This window comes from Nycticebus coucang, chromosome 5, assembly GCF_027406575.1.
Source record: "Nycticebus coucang isolate mNycCou1 chromosome 5, mNycCou1.pri, whole genome shotgun sequence".
NCBI classification, from domain to species: Eukaryota; Metazoa; Chordata; class Mammalia; order Primates; family Lorisidae; genus Nycticebus; species Nycticebus coucang.
The window spans coordinates 127,723,144-127,740,478 of record NC_069784.1 but is presented as its reverse complement, the minus strand read 5'-3'; the positions used below and the strand labels follow the sequence as shown (position 1 = coordinate 127,740,478).

At 43.2% G+C, this 17,335-nt stretch overlaps 1 protein-coding gene across 7 annotated transcripts in view; it reads right to left on the bottom strand.

Moving 5' to 3' along the window:
- Nucleotides 1-10,864: 10,864 nt before the first annotated feature.
- The window catches only part of ESR1 (estrogen receptor 1), a 395,652-nt gene continuing 389,181 nt past the window's right edge, over nucleotides 10,865-17,335 (bottom strand). For all 7 annotated transcript variants that reach the window (XM_053592428.1, XM_053592426.1, XM_053592424.1 and 4 more), the window contains one exon: nucleotides 10,865-15,363. In XM_053592428.1, the coding sequence (XP_053448403.1) occupies nucleotides 15,129-15,363 (235 nt within the window). In that variant the 3' untranslated portion in view covers nucleotides 10,865-15,128. The remainder of the gene's footprint in view (nucleotides 15,364-17,335) is intronic.

The window sequence follows — 17,335 nt, the reverse complement described above, 5'->3', positions numbered from 1 at the left end:
TACTTACCAGTAAAATCAGTCCCTCCTGACACCCTGATCACCACAGGGGATGGGGTGGAAAGCGATGACAGGGACTCAGAAGTCACAAGGAGCTTCCACCTGCACCTTTCTTTCCTATTGCAGGCACCAGGGATTCAATCAACCTGCCATCCTGTGTTTTTTTGTTCATTCCTTTTATTTTTTCTTATTTCAGAATATTATGGGTATACAAATAGTTACATGAATTGGTTTTGTACAGTTTGAGTCAAAGTTGTAAGCATGCCCCTCCCTGGATAGGGTGCACTATACGCATTGGGTGAAATTTCACACCTCCCTTTATGCTCCCCACCTGTTTTATTTCCATTGAGTTTTATTGCAATATGTGCACATGGGTGCTGATCCATTAGTTCCAATTTAGTGGTGAGAACATATGGTGTTTTTTTATTTTTTAATACTTCACTTGGAAGAATGGTCTCCAGTTCTATTCAGTTGCTACAAAAGATTAGTGCACCATTTTTTTTTAATGCCTAAGTAGTTCTCAGTGGTATCCATATACCACACTACGTTAATCCATGCATGTATCGAGAGCACAGTTGAGTTGGTTCCGCATCTTTGTGTTTGCAAATTGTGTTGCAATAAACATTCAAGTGCATGTGTCTTTTCATATAGTGACTTTTTTTTCCTTTGGGTAAATACTCAATAGTAGGATTGCTGGATGAAATAGAGGTCTACTTTTAGTCCTTTGAGGAATCTCCAAAAGACTAATTGTAGTCTAGTTTGCAGTCCCACCAACAGTGCATTAAGAATTTCTTTCTCTATCCATCCACACCAGCATCTATTGTTTTGAGATTCTGTCATAGAAGCCATTTACTGGAGTTAGGTGACATCTCATTGTGGTTTTAATTTGCATTTCCCTGATGATTAGAGACATTGACCATTTTTTCAGATGTTTATTGGCCAGTTGTCTATCTTTTTTTTGAAAAGCTTCCATTCACATCTTTTACCCACTTTTTTTCTTGCTGATTTGCTTGAGTTCTTTTATCAGATGTATAGCATGAAGACATTTTCTTCCATGCCATAGGTTGTCTGTTTGATTGTCTCTATTGATTATTTCCTTGGCTGTGAAGAAGCTCTTTAGTTTACTCAGTGCCCATTTACTAATTTTTGCAGTTGCTGTGATTGCCTTTGGGTTTGTCTTCATAAATTCTTTACCTAGGCCAATGTCTATAAGATTCTTATAACGTTTTCTTCTAGAATTCTTGAAGTTTCATAAGTGTGTTATTCATTATGAATTAATTTTTGTGAGCGTTGAGAGGTGTGGATCCTGTTTCAATCTTCTACATGTGGCTATCCGATTTTCCCCGCACCATTTATTAAACAGGGATTCTTTTCCCCAGTGTATGTTACTTTCTGCTTTGTCAAAGATCAGGTGCCAATATGCGGATTGTTATATATCTGGTTTTTCTCTTCTGATCCATTAGCCTATGTCTCTGTTCTTGTGCCAGTACTGTGCAATTCTGGTTATTATAGCCTTGCAGAATAGCTTGAAGTCTGATACAGTGATGCCTCCTGATTTTTCCTTTTTGCTTAAAGTATGCTTCAGCAACAAGAAAAGATTTAGATTTTCTTGTTCCATATGAAGCATAGAGCACAGCCTACATCATGTTGAATGGGGGAAAGTTGAGAGCATTCCAACTTAGATCTGGAACTAGACAAGGTTGTCCACTGTCACCACCTCTATTCAATATAGTGCTAGAAATCCTAGCCAGAGCAATCAGACAACAGAAGGCAATTAGAGATATTTAAGTGGGGATGAAGCGGGCAAACTATGACTGCTGACTATGCTGATAAGATCTCATATCTAGGACACCCCAAAGATTCTGCCAAGAGACTCCTGAAATTGGCAAATGAATTCGGCAGAGTCTCAGATTACAAAATCAATGTTCACAACTTACCAGCATTTCTATACACCAGCACCAATCAAGCTGAGAATCAAATAAAAGACTCAATAGTTCACAATAGCAACAAAGAAAATAAAATACCAACGAATATATTCAGCCAAGTAGGTACAAGTAGGTAAAAAAAAAAAACCTCTACAGGGAGAACTATAAGTCAGTAAGGAAGGAAATTGCAGAGGATATAAACAAATGGAAAAATATATCATGTTCATGTGTCAGCAGAATCAACATCATTAAAATGTATATACTACAGATTCAATACAATTCCCATTAAAATATCAATATGATTTTTCACAGATCTACAATCTGCTTTTTCCCTGCTGACTGTACTCAATAACTCTGTGCAGGATTCCACCAACTCAAGCCTGGCTTTGGCTTTCCTCCCCTCCCCCAGCCTCCACTGGGGAATTTGCTAATCACAATGAGAAAACTGATAGGGGACTGAAAGGATCTGGACATTATAAAGTTTCTTGTATCTTAGAGAGGCTCTACCTATTATATAAAGTCCAGAGCCAAAATACCTTGATTCAATGCCTGAGCTAAGCCACCTCCTAGCTGTGTAACCTGAGCAAGTTACTTTCCCTTCCTCAGTTTCTTCTTCTGTGAAGTGGGATAATAATAGTACCTTCTGCATGGTTGTTATAAGGAGTAAACACATCAACATATTTGTTGTATTGAAAGAGTGCAAGGCAAATACTAAGGAAAAGTTATGCTAAATATTTTACCATTGTTTCTTCTAGTTTTGATGTGACTCTCATAAATAGTTACTGGGTACTGCTTGCCAGGTCTTCTTCCCATGCTTGGTGTTAACCTTTTTTAGGAGGAAAACATCTCTTACAATCTTTTCTTCTCCTTACTTTGAGGTTAAAAAAAATAACGTAAGATCTTTCCTCTTAACAATTTTTTTAGTATACAGCACGACATTGGTGACTGTAAACATGATGCTGTGGGCAGATCTCTGGAGCAGTATCTGCACGGCTGTGCTAGAAGCTCGGGAATCAGCCAGTGGGAGTAAAGGAGCCATGCCCACAGGTGTGCGCTTCTGAGGCATTCCCTTTGTCCTCTTCAGGTGTGCCCCTCTGTCTGGACTTCTCTTACTCTCTTAACAAGAGGGGGTCTTATGGCATAGTGATGCCTTTGCCAGGTCGACAAACTACAGAACTATAATACTCTATGCCTGTTTTTATAGGCCTTAAGCTAAGTATGGGTTTTAAATTTCCAAAGGGTTGTAAAACAAAGATAAACCAAAAATGCCTAAAATACTTACTCTCCTATCCATCCCCTTCGCAGAAAATGTTTGCTAGTCTCGGAGATAGAGTTGCCCAGGACAAACACCATTAGTGGTCAGGTGGCCACAGGTAGGAGGCATTTTCTCCTCTCCGAGGTGACAGTTCCAATGATATCCCACTAGGTCAGCTCAGCACTTGATCAGCTCTCCCCACGGCCACCAATCTAACAGCCATTGGGATTCTACCCTGAAAACATTTCTATGGCATCACGAAGAATTCTTCCTTTTATTCTCCAATTTTATTTCTTGGAGGGTGCTGGGAACAGGGCTTTAGTGTTTGTATTTGGAATGGAAATAGCATCTTTTTTCCAGAACATTGGGCACATAGGGTTCTGCAAATCCTTTGGCCACCCTCAGGGGGCATTGCTCATTTCCTAGTTGGGGTGTCTCCCAGTTGAGGCACCTGTCAGGTCAGCAGCCCTGGCTGTGCCCTTAGCTGCTGATGCTGACATCAGGAATCTGAAGCTTTTGACTCCTCTGCAAAGCTGCTATCGGAGCTGGATCTGTCCCATTGGCAAGGAGCCCGGCCACATGGCTTCCCAGAGCTCAGAAGGAATGGGATGTCTGAGTGGGACCAGGATGGTGACATAGTTTGGCAAGTAATACATCTTGCTTGTTCAGAATTTTAAGCTCTTTTAATTGGCTCCATGGGGTCCTGACACCATTTTCCTGGGGGTATTCATCAAGCCCTCTCCTCTTTTGGTAGCCTTTGTGTACTCCAGAGGCCTAAACAGCCCTGGCGGCTGTAGAGATCTTGACTCACCAATATAGCAGAGGACCTGGGGGCTGGGAAATGGAGGAGCTCATCAGTGGGGACACTACCTGAAATGGGCCACAGGATATTTGAAAGGGAATTTTCAAATTTTGGTTTTATCTTTCTGCCTCTATGCAATCACTAAAAACAGAAAAACAAAACAAAACTCCGTATTGCTTTAAGCTCTCTGACACAGCCTTTACTTTGTTTCTCCCTATTTTTGTTTTTTTTAAACCTACCTAGACAAAAGTGTAGCTGCTTTTTCCACAAGAAGATGATTGAAGGCACTTTGGGTCCTACCTTTTGGGGTTAGGGACTTCCTGCTGCCTGGATCCAAGTTCTTGCCACCCTGGGCTAAAACCAGGGGTGTCAACATTGACAAGTAATTAAAATAAGTTTCTCTGTCCAAACCTCTTTCACAGACCCATTTAACATTTTTCCTTACACATTCCTTTAGCATTTGAGAATGGATACGATTGTAAGGATTGTTAGAGGATGTTTAAAAATATTCAATAATAAATTCAAAGATGAATTAATGATGCATTTATTCTAGTTTGTGACTCCTTTTTAGGGAGCCTTCTGGCTGTGCCCTCTCTGGCACCTTTAGCCCTTCCCTGCACTGTGAGGGAAATGCTCCTTTTGCTGTGGTTTAACTTTAAACTGTCCTGCACCTGGTATCCCCAGGGACTGGGGCCACAGGCGCAGCAGCTCCAGGCACAGGGACATGGCTGCTGCTGCGACTGAGTCCTCCCTCTGTCCTCCCTTCCCCCTCCAGCCTGTGGTCCAGAGCCCTGAGTATTGAAACATGTTCTTCCTGGTTGCAAATGTGGAAACACTCAGGAATCTTTACAGCTTAAACTTGGTTGAGTCTGGGGTGAACTTGAGAATTCAATCAGCCCATAAAAATGTTTACCAGCTCACAAACCTTTCACTAGCTTTCCCCACAATTACTGATTTCTCAGTGAAAAGACAGCTGATGACAGTGCTATAGAAGAGCCTCGCCGGGAAGTCCCTCCATCCCCAAGAGCCCTTGCAACCCTTGGGGTGACTGGCTGGCTCTGGGCTCTTGGCGAAGGTTCAGCGTTGGCCACTCTGGCGTGCCTTCTGGGCTCCCAGCCTAGCCTGGCCACTGGGCTTATCCCACCCAGTTTCGAAATCACTTTTTCAAATGTTTACCCATATGCTTGGAACAAGGGTTCCAGTTTTATTTTTTTCACTTTCATCTACTGAGGATGAAGTTTCTGTTTTGCCCTGGCTATGGGCTGTGATCCCGTTAGTTCCTGGGCAAGGCCAAAAGGCAAGCCGGGCCCAGGACTTTGAAACAGGCTGCTGGTGCATCACCTCAGGCTTCAGGGTCTCAGGTCATCGTCCGGAAATAGAGCCCCTCCTGCTGCCAAGGCACGGAGGAAAATCACTCCTCACCTGGCCTGCCACTTCTGGCATGAGGCAGGGACAGAAAAGTTTCCTGGTGCGACCTCAGAGACCAAGGACACTGGCAGCCTGAACCCCAGAAACGATAGAAGACGCTCAAGTTGTCCTGCCCAGGGCCGCCCACCAGAGAGAAGGGGAAGGCACGTGTCCAAGACTGGAGGGGACGGCATTAGGCTTGCTGCCCACAAGGGCATATTGAAGGGTCCCATTTTGCCTTAAAAGTTCACATAAATTTTTCTTTCTCCTCATAAAATATGAAAGTTTATTTAAAGGCAAAATTGGTTCTTGAGGAAAATTTCATGTGTAGAAGGTGATTTTTAACAGCCCCTAGGAAGTTCAAACCCCAGTGTTAGACATTTCAAGCATTGTCTGAAGTCAGGGAGATGGATCCTATGCCGGCCATTCTCTAGACTTCTGACCTTGAGAAAGGCATTATTGACCTGTGTTAAGTCTCAGTTTTCTCACTTGTAAAGTAAGGATAAAAATATATCCTTAAAGGGAGCTGCAAAGATCACCTGAAAAAATATTAGCAAGCTGGTACCTAGCATAGTGATGCATTTGTGTGTATGTGCATGTGTGTGTGTGTGTGCGTGTGTATCTCAAGGTAGAAAGAAAAGCCAAAGGTCATTCCATCACTCCATCCACTTGGGGAAGTTCCTCAACAGCATCTTGTCTAAGTGGTTATCTGTCCCACACAGAGAAGCCTCTTGTTGCAGGAAATTCTCCCCATGGTTACCTCCAACTAGGTGTCCTGGGCAGTTCTGTTAGGAAGTTCTTCTTTGTCCTAAATGACCATCTCTTCTCTGGCCTTAGCTCTACTCTTCTGGTGGCTTTTACAAATCTTGCATCTATATTCCAGTGTGAATGGAAATTTAAAGCAAGCTCCCCGGTGCGCACAGCTCAAGTGAAGACTGTGAAGATTGCCTCCCCAAGGCATGCATTCTATATTTTTGGAGAAGCAAATCTAAACACAGGAATTCTGAACTTAGACACCCTCGAAATCTTAAGAATATATAATACTGGAGAATGTGGTCTTGAGCCAGTGTACGAGTTGAATCAACCCCCAGGCAGGCATCCCACCTTGGCACAGTCCATTGGAGACATTTAAAAGCACCAGAGATTACTAAATATTCCCTCAAATGCAAATGCAAACACATGTGAACCACTCTGTTCCTTGGTATTCGGAAAAGGGTAGTTAAGGACCAGACAGGGTGTGTGGCAAGGAGAGACCCCAGCTGAGGCTTAGGGGAAGGGTAAATCCTCACTCCAAAAAGAAACTTGAAAGTGAAATGAAATTGATAAAATCAGCCATTTCAGCACTCTGCAAATTGACCAAATGTATACAACAATTTGAGAAATGTTTATGCTTAGATAGCTGCTGCTCTTCGGATAAATACAGTACAAATTTGTGGCCTTCTTGCTTTGGCTGCTCCAGTTTGGTCAACACCAGAACAGGGCAGGTCCTGCTAAAGACTGACAGCTTTGCTGATGTGGTCAAAGGCGGCTCACTTGATTTGGTGGATGAGTATGGAGGGCCGATGGCTCCACTAGCTTGAGGTTGTGGTTGTGACAAGCATGTTGCTGGCTAAGGCTGCCTACAAGCCTAGGGGAGATCGGAGAGTACCCAGGCTCACCCCGAACTCCTGACCCTGAGGGCCACAGGCCTATGCAGAGAGACAAAGGGGCCCAGCAAAGATCTGGGTCGGACTTGAAAGCCTGAACATTGAATGACTCAGCTATCCACACACAGATCCATTGGCAGAGGCTTGAGGACCCTAACACTCCCTGCTCAGTCATCAGATACCTCCTAGACTGTGTAGACAGGGCAGCTCTGAGGAAGTCAGGCTTCAAAACCAAAACAAGAATAATAATTTAAGTACCTAGCAGAAACATCAGGGGCCAAACACAGTAGTGGAGGCACATTTTACCTATTCAACCCAAGTGAGTTATTAAACAAAGCAGCAAATAGCAATAAAACTCAGCAGCAACACCCAAGCAGGGAAGTGAGAATCCAGAGTTGCTGCAATATAAAATCATGTTCAGTTTTCAACAAAAGTTATGAGATATGTAAAAAATCAGGAAAATTTGACCTATACACAGGAATAACAGAGGTCAAAAAGAAACTGCCTGTGCGCCTCCCTGATGCTGGAGTTAGCAAAGACTAAAAAGCAGCTGTTATAAATATGTTTACAGAGCTAAAGGAACCCAGGTTTAAAGACTGGAGTATGACAACAAGGAAGACTTCTCAAAAGACAGAAATAATCTTTAAAAACCCTGTTTTTATTCTGGAGCTGAAATGTATAATAACTGAATGAAAAAATACCCTAGCAGAGCTCAACCTCAGATTAAAGATGGCAGAGGGAAAAAAAAAGTGGTCCCCTTGAAGATACATGAACAGAGGTTTTCTCATTTGAAGAATAGAGGGGGAAAAAGACTAAAGAAAAATGAGCAGAGCCTCAAGAAGCTGCAGAATGTTATCAAGCATATCAACACACGTGTAAGGAGAGCCACATTGAGGCAGGAGAGAAAAATAAGAGGGAAGAGAATTATTTGAAAAAGTAATAGCTAAAAACTTCCCAAGGTTTTTTTTTTTTTTCCAGTTTTTGGCCGGTGCCAGGTTTGACTCACCACCTCCAGTGTATGGGGCTGGTGTCCTACTCCTTTGAGCCACAGGCACTGCCCCAAACTTCCCAAATTTGATGAAAAACATCAAAAAAGTTAAGTGAATTCCAAGTAGGATACATACAATAACATCTACATCTAAACACATCATAGTCACATTGCTCAAAGACAAAGAAAATCTTGAAAGCATTAAAAAAAAAAGAGAGAGAGATGATTCATCAGACACAAGTGAAACCAAACTTGAATGGCTCTGATTTTTTTACAACCAAAAATTCTTTATCCAGAAAGCTCACCCTACGAAAAATGAAGATGAAATTCATATATTACCAAATAGACAAAGACCAAGAGGATTTGTTGCTAATAGATTTGGCTTACACAAAAAATATTAAACAAATTCCTTCAGGCTGAAAAAAAAAGAAAAAAAGAGGTACCAGACAATAACTCAAATCTTCAGGAAGAAATGAGGCATGGTGGAAATGGTAAATAGGTAGATTGATATTTTAGAAGTCTATAGATACATTTTTTTCTAATTTCTTACCTACTGTTAAAAAAGATATAAAGTTATATAAGCCAATCAATGAATAAAACACTACTAGATTTATAGTATATATAGATATAATACGTATGGCATTAAGAGAATGGAGCTATATTGGAATAAAGATCGTACTTTGTCAGATTTACATTAGTGTTAATTTGAAATAGGCTATAATAAGTTAAGGTACATACTGAGTAACCACTAAAAAAAGAATTTTCAAAGTAATTTAAATAATCAACATAGGAATTAAAATGATACCCCCAAAATATTCATTTAACAATCTGGGGCAGGGACTGTATTTCTCCTACTCTACCACACAACACAGATGTGAACTCAGATGTGAGGGTGGGTCTGGGGGGCTCCCCACCCAAGCGATCAGTTCTGTAGCAGACACCAACTGGATGTTCTGCAATTCAGTTCAATCCTGCCACTATCCACCTCGGGTTAGAGTTAGATGCCATAGGTTAAAGCTTCAGTCCCAGAAGACCTTCCCCCACCTCGGATACCGACTACAAAGCAGTAGATTGTCACCTACACTTCTGACTGACTCTCCAGAAATTGGGGTTCTCACAAACCCTCTTCTTAGGCTTAATTAATTGGTGAGGATGGCTCACAGAACTCAGGGAGACACTTGGGTTTACGAGTTTATTATAAAGAATATTACGAAGAATACAGATGAACAGAAAGATGAAGAGATGGACAGAACTCCCATGCTTCCTCCACATGGACCACCCTCTAGACACCCCCATGGGTTCACCAACCCAAAAGATCCCTGAGCACTTCCCTCTTGGGTATTCATGAAGACTTTATTACATAGACGTGCTTGATTATGACGTCAGCCACTGGTGAGCTACTCAACTGTCAGCTCCTCTCTGGAGCCTCTCGGGAGCCTCCACAGAGGTCAAAGGTTGGGCCTGAATGTTCCAACCACCTAATCACAGGGTTGATTCCCCATACTGAGGCTGTACAGGAACCTGCCAAGAGTTGCCTCATTAAAACAAAAAATGTTTCTATCACCCAAGAGATGACAGGAGCTCTGTGTCAGAAAACAGAGTCAAAGACCACATATACAAGAATCTCCTGGCATCCTTTTGGGACCTATCTCAGGAACTGGGTAGAGATTAGACATATATTTCTTATTAGGTCACAATATTACTAATAACAATAAAAGGCAGTAGGAGGAACAGAGAAATAAAAACACAGGAGGCATGTACGTAACAACAAGAAAATGGAAATCTGAACACACCAATAATTTCATGAAAGGTAGATGCTCATTCAAGACTGTATTACTTGAAATAATAATAGCTGACTGTGTGCAGGGCCTGTGTGCAGGGCCTTTTAATCTGCAAGGAACTTCTGTGGGTGTGTGCTGCTCTGATTTCCATTTTAAAAATGAGGAAACTATTGGCAAGAGGGGTTGACGAGCTTGCCAAGGGAAAGATAGAAGAAGAAAATGAAATCGCTTCTAGGAATCCAAATAACTCAAACAATGTGAAGAGCCTAAACCCATCCTAATACCGACATGAGTCCAGCTACACAGCAGCAGAGGGCTCGGGAAAGGAGTGCAAAGTTAGCCACTGTCCTCACTCACTCCCTGTGACTGAGTCCTGTTGCCTTCACAGCAACCTTCCAGGCAGGTGGCACCATTATCTTTCTGTACAAGTGACAAAACTGAGGCACAGGGAAATCAACTTGCCCAAGGTCACACAATTAATGTGTAATCTGGCTGCAAAGCCTGTGTCCATGTTGCTTTTCAATACATCAGGTTTCCCACCCCTCCCAGCATCAGTAATGGGTGCAGAGGAGCATACAGGTAGCTCAGAAAAAGGAAAGGAGATTTTTGTATAGTTTCAGGTCATTCCTTCATCTGTTCACTCACTCATTTGTAACTACTCTCAAATTTCCTTCTTCTCCCTCCCAGGAAAGGAGCCTGGGCTTGGCATTAGAAAACAACTACTGTGTTTCATGACCCCTTTCACCTGGTCCTCATTCCCATCCTGTGAATTAGGTGTTATTATCACCATTTTATTGATAAGGAAAGTGCAGTGTTGAAAAATTAATCACCAATGATCATAAAACTTGTACAGGATGGTGCCAAGAATTGAGACAAGGTCTTCCTTCCCTCAAAGTCCACATAGTTCCTGATCAACCTGGGGGGAGACAAGAGAGGAAGGTGGGGAGGGACCCTGGCATCAGACTCCCTGTGTCTTACTGATCCTTTAATTACTTTGATTTTAGGTGATCAGTGGTGAACTGTCAGCAAGAAGTGGCGCATACAAAAATATAATTCTATTGTGTTTAGTTTAATTCTTTATTTGAACATCAAATAGGTTGAGAAAATTGTTTACAGGTGCTCACGCACCCTGCTGGATTCTTTACTTTTCCAAGGTGCAAAAGAGGTTTACAAGTGTGTTCCATTAAACAAAGCAAAGCTGCGACAAAACCCAATCACATCAATAATAGGGTGCGTCAGCGAAAGGGCACAGTAATCCATCAAACACAATTTAGCATTTGAGCCTTTTCCCATACAACAGGAGTTCCACACTGGAGAATATGTAGTGCACGGAAAGCATTGTTGATCAGCTGTGAGAAAACATAAACTGGCGTAATGTCACTTATTAATTCAAGTCTCTGTAACCAATGACCTCTCTGTGAATGCAGAGGGGTCCGTGTCTCGGGTACCTGCTTATGGGACAGTATGTTGTTTCCAGGGTGCACAGCTCTGTACACACACACACACACACACACACACACACACACGCACGGAAGGTGGGTTTGGAACACGGCAGCATTTTACATATTTAAAAAGTTCAGGCACAATTGGATGCAAAAAAAAAAAAAGAATAGAAATTTTTCTTAAATCTCTGAAAGACAGTGCAAAATTGAAGTAGAGGCAGCAATTACTTAGGAAACAATTTTAAATGACTTAAAACGAGGCCACAGTTGAATTCGAATGGAAGGGAAACGCGATGAGAAACAGCATCATTGCACTACTGAAAAGATGGATATCTGGGACCACAGTTCATTGGCTCCGGCGGAGCATGTGTTTTCAGGGGGTTAACTAGGAAGGGTGCAGAGTAATTGGGATCGATCTCCCAGAACCCGCACCAAACAGAATTCTGAGCTTCTGTGTGACTCTATTTGCCTTTCGAATAACTAGTTTTGCGAAGAAGATCTGCCTGTGAATATGAGACATCACTGTGGTCCTGGTGGTCATTCCCAATATCCACGGGTCATCTCATGGTTGCAAAGCATGACCAGGAAGGGATCTGTAATTGGTGTCATGCAGGAGGAGGGCTACTCTAAACCAATGGCCTCAATCACCGGCCATTTCCATGTATAAGACTTCAATGTGAGAACACCTTAATGCGGTCAAAAGTAAATTATCAGTAAGGCCCTTATTTTGTTCAGCCCCCCAAAGGCATGTGATATGGTGTGCTTAAACATACTGGCAAGGTTACTGGAGAAATCGAATCAAAGGATGAGCTTCCTTGGGGATTTTATAAACCTACATCAGTAGGTTCTTCTCTTTGGATGACCAAGCCACTGTTAACTGCTGCATGAGACCGTTCCAGAATCCTGGCAGCAAGCTAGCTAGGCACTGATGAAAGGGAACACAGACCACTAGCTACACCCTCCACTGTAATGCTGATGTTGTTCTTTCTTCCCTAGAACTGGAGCTGCCATTCTAGAGACGGCTAGGGACATCAAAGGAGCTAGTTATCTGTGGTTTATAGGGCAGAACTGAAATAGGGAACCCTGGTGCAATCCCCAGTCTCCATCATTCATTTGCCTCAAAAAACTTTCAATACACTTATCACTATATTTCCCAGTCTCCAAATTCCTGAGCCTACTTCTCCAGCCCTACCCTGACCCCCCAGGTAAATCACATCTTTCAGATTGCAAATTGGCTGAGAGTAGGAGAAAATCACAGGTAACAGTTCTCCAGCACGTTTCCTCCACCCAACAGCAACACGAGCTGGAAGATACCCACTGTCCGTTAATGGCACTTCAAGTAAGAGTTAAAAAGATTTCCAAACTTGGTTTTGAGACCCCTGGGCTGACATTTCAACCATCTGGTGTTCCCTGCCCATTTCACATGTAGTAGTATCTTAACATGAATACAAATACATTAGATGAAGAATGTAAAACCCTCCACATATTATGGTTTGGATTTAGCTGGTATTATATCATCGATAGTCCTAGAAGTATGTTTGTGTTTGGTGTTCAGTTTTTTTTTTTTTTTTGGTTTTGTTTTTATTTTTTTAAAAGAAAATCTAAGTATAAACATTAAAAAGAACCCACTGACCCATTAGCTACTGTCCAAAAATATTACTACTGATATTTTGGTAAAAGCAAAATTAGCTGCCCTGAATAATTTAATTTTCCTTTTCAGGCATAATCTTTGCTACATAAGATTGTCTGTCACTCAATATCCAACAATAGGCATCTGGATTAGTGCTATTTTGTCTACTGTGGATACAAAAGTTGATATGAAATGTGATCTTCATTTAAATGAATAATCACCAGGCTTTAGGCATCAATGACTGCGTACGTGATAAGGTAGCATGAAAAGTATATAAAAAACTCAATATTTTTTCTTGGTTTTTGCATGTTAGCCCAAATAAAATCCAGAACAGAATTATTACATTCAATTGTCTGATAACCAAGCAATGCAATTTCAAAAAAATATATATTATACTATGTAAGGTGCTTCTTAAACAAACAACAAAAGAATTCTATTCTTAAACATATTCCTACAGGTACATAAAATTGCCCCCAAATTTAAATGCACATCTATGAAAAGCTTTTTTTTTTTGCCCTCCCAGATTCCCAGTCCTTTGGCAATCATTTAGGTGTATAATCAGAGATTAGTGCAACCGACTCTTCCAAACATCCCAAGAGAAGCACTAGCCGCTTACCTGGTATGCTGGCCAACCCATCACATCTCAATGGGGGTTGAATTAGAGACAATGATGTCTCCGGGAGGCAACCAAACTTTCTTTTTAGTTAAGAAAAGAAAATAACCCATAATTGTGCTAGAGAAACAAAGGCCCACACCAGGCTGCCCTGTGACAGGAGTGAGCCTGTCCGCTGCGGCTGCCACTAGGGCTCCTTTCAATCAGGGCCATGCTGGAAATGACTACCCATGGATCCCACGGCAGCCCCGGAGTGCAGTGTGGGGTCTGCAAGGGGAATCCTAGGTAGCTGCAGCCTGTGGCAGGGCCACCCTGAGCAAGGCTGACTGTGCCTCAGAGTTGTATCCAGTTTCTCCCCTACTTGCCTACTTCTCTCTGGTTGCCAAGATAACCCTGCAGCAGTGGGGCGCCTTCTCCCTCACAGCGCCCTCCCAGATGGTGGCTGGGCACCACACCTGAACAGTTCACCCTTCATGTAAGTCACACACATTCTGCTGGTCAATGTGAGCCTCCACCAGAACAGGGCCTGAAGCTGAGTTTACTGCAAGTCCTGGGGGGAGAGGGCTTTCTTTTTTAAAATGGAAATAAAAACAAAAATCAAGAACTTATCTTTCATACATGGGTCATTATGAAAGTTTTGAGATATGCAAAAATCAAGAAACAGAATCTGTGCAGATAGAAACAAACGAAGCCCTCCCAGCAATACTGATGAAGGTGTTGATGAAGGTGAAGCCTGCACAGGGCAATCAGAAAGGACACTGTCGACTGTGTTTCTTAGAAGTGAAATAATGGACCGTAACACAGTCTGTCTCAAAATTTTCATAGTGACCCATAATGACGTCTTAGGAGACTGATGTATGTAGAGGTGACTTAACTAAAATCAACTTGCTGTTTTCCACAGGTCCATGGGAGGTGAGAATTAACTGGAACCCATGGCCTGGGCACGGTGCTCTGGAAAGCCAGCGACAGAGCTTGCAGAAAGCCTGAGGCTGCAGTGTACTAAGTTGCAATAGTCTTGGCAATTAGAGGATCTTCTTTCTCTATGTGCATCTTGTATTCCTATAGGGGAAATGAATAGACAATCACTTAATACTCTGCTATCTGAGTGCAAAAGCTTTAAGGTATCACTTGAATAAAATGGTACATCACTACAGGAATACAAGAGGGGTCTATAATGAACCCTGGACCTAGCTTTCTCCAAGTCAGCAGTTAAAGGAGCCACATTACATTCTTTCTGGTGGCTTATTCTTCAAGCCATTCCAAAGTGCTTATCAGAGGGGAAATGTCTACTCTCGAGGTCTGGGTCTCTATAAGTAGCTTAAATGCACAGTCAAGCTCATAGACTGAGTTCAGTCATGAAGAGCTATAGGAATCCTCATGCTTAGTAATATAGCAACAAGGGGGTGGGGGGTGGGGAAGAGCTGTTACAAAGATTTAGCCCTGGAATCCCTTTGGCTGTTCCCAACAGAAGACGTACCACTAAAAACTTAACACGCAAATGAATGGCCACTCATAGAGAAAGCTGCTGGTGGTGGAGGCATGCTGGAGAGTGTATGCCGGAGACAGAGTTCTGCTAAAGTGACGCATGGCAGGGGCGATGTGTTGCAGGGATTCGCAGAGCCTTGGGGGAGCCCGGGAGCTCTCAGACTGTGGCAGGGAAACTCTCTGCCTCCCCAGTGATATAAAACTTTTGCAAGGAATGTGACGAAGTGGAGCCAGCGCTGGCCAGCTGGCTCTGGCCCATCTCCTCCGGGGATGCTCCCATGCGGGCGGCAGGGGCGTGCAATCGGTGGGCGTCCAGCATCTCCAGCAGCAGGTCGTAGAGGGGCACCACGTTCTTGCACTTCATGTTGTACAGATGCTCCATGCCTTTGTTACTGTGGATGGGAAGACATAAAGAGGGGCGTGTTAGACGGGGCCCCAGGATGGCTGCCGCTCCTAGAAGGGGGAGGACGAGAAACTCCAAAGGCATGTGCAAGTCAATCCTTCATCTTGTCCAAAGACCCATTTCAACAGGACAGCGGCTGGGACACTGAGAGCTCTCAGAGGCTCCGGCTTCGGGCTCACGTCTATGTGGGTTTCATGTCTCACCTCCTTGAGAGCAGGCCCATCCTCCCAAATACTCCTCCCTCGGGCCACTTTCAGGGCATCTGCTATGCTGGGGACTTCCCACCACAGTCCCAAACGAGAGTTTATTCCCCCTTGTCGCCAATGTGCCAGGTACAGCCAAGCAGGAGTGAGGGCTTTAAAGGTGTAAAGCAGTTCAAGAAGCTGCCCTTGTCAACCTCTCAAGTGGCCTCCCATTCAACTCCGAATAAAATCTACGTTTCCTTCACACTCTGCAGGACCCAACTGGTCCAGCGTCCACGCCCCCCTCCACTCTTCCTCCCGCTCTCCCCTACCGCAGGTTTTTTCTTCACACTGACTTTTTGACCCTAATGACACTCAGCTCCTTCCCCAGCCTTAGAGGACCTGCATCGAATGTTCTCTCTTCCTCAGGTTCATTTCCCCCCAACCTTCAAATGCCACCTTCTCAGGAAAACCTTCCGCTACCCTAACGGCGGCAGCCTCCAGCCTCTGCAGCGGCAGCCTCCCTTGTCTATATCATTACGTTCCCCTTAGGACGCTTCTCACAACAGGAAATTCTCCTGTTTATTTGTATTTATTCTCCCCGTTCCCAAGCACACACGTGCACCCCTCATGCACTCATACTTGCCCAGTGCAAACGCCAGGAAGCTGGCCATCCTGCCCTCTACTGTAGGCCGAGAACAGTGCCCAGCACTTGATAAATGTTCAGAAAGCAGGGGCTGTAAGGGCGCAGGCAGATGGTATATCTCCTTTCCCTGCTCCCTTCCTCTGCCCCACTCCCAGCCACAACCCTGCTGTCCCCTCCACGGGACAGAGGAGGAAGAGGAGGCAGGGACAAATATAATCTAGCTTGAAATTTATTTAAAAAAAAATATGTATCATGAGTAGGCAAGACCCAGAGAATGTGCTAGAAAATATCTGCACTTTTAGCCTGGGAGGGTTGGACACCTGCCATGAGAACCCAGCATCACAGTTTCCTGGGCCTACAACAGGACCTAAGCGATGCGCTTAAGTATTATTTTGTTTTTATTTCGTTTTCCTGTCTTCCTCATGAGACTTCATGAATCACATTTACAGTCAGATGAAATCTGGTGTTAAATTCTCTGAGTAGCAACATATGGCGGGGGCCAAGCATAACAAAACAGAGTTCTGTGATGTAGATTGGCTATAATGAGGCACCAAAATATTATTTTGTGAGAGAGAGAGAGAGATAGCATAAGCACCCAACGCTTTCAGGAGAATCACAGCCTCTCACACAATTCCACACAATTCCGACAGAAACACTACCCAGCTTTCTCCCTTCTGCTATGCGTTGTCAGTAAAATCACCCAGAGCGGTATCCTTAGTGAAAATTTACTTGGCATTAACTAATTAGGCTTGCTAATGCTGACGAGCAGTTAATGGACTTAAAAACTCAGCAATTCCTACCCACAAATAAAAACATTCAGCTGCAATGCACGATTTTTACAGCATCCTTGAAATTCCTAGCTCAGAGTAAAAACTAACATGTTTTTTCCAAGGGTGAGGTTGCTCTCTCAGCCAGGAAATTTGGCAGAGGAGATGTTATTCTAATCCATTCCCTGGTTCCCTCTCTATGATATTCAAGAGCAAAAGACAGGGAAGGACTAGACCTATTTACTCTGAATGCTGTCACCTACTCTACCTGGCAAATGTGAGTCCTTTCTCTATTACTCAGGGATCCCTGGGGACCTTTGAGAACAGGGATTGCAGTCACTTTCTCCTTAACTTTGCCGAGTGGAA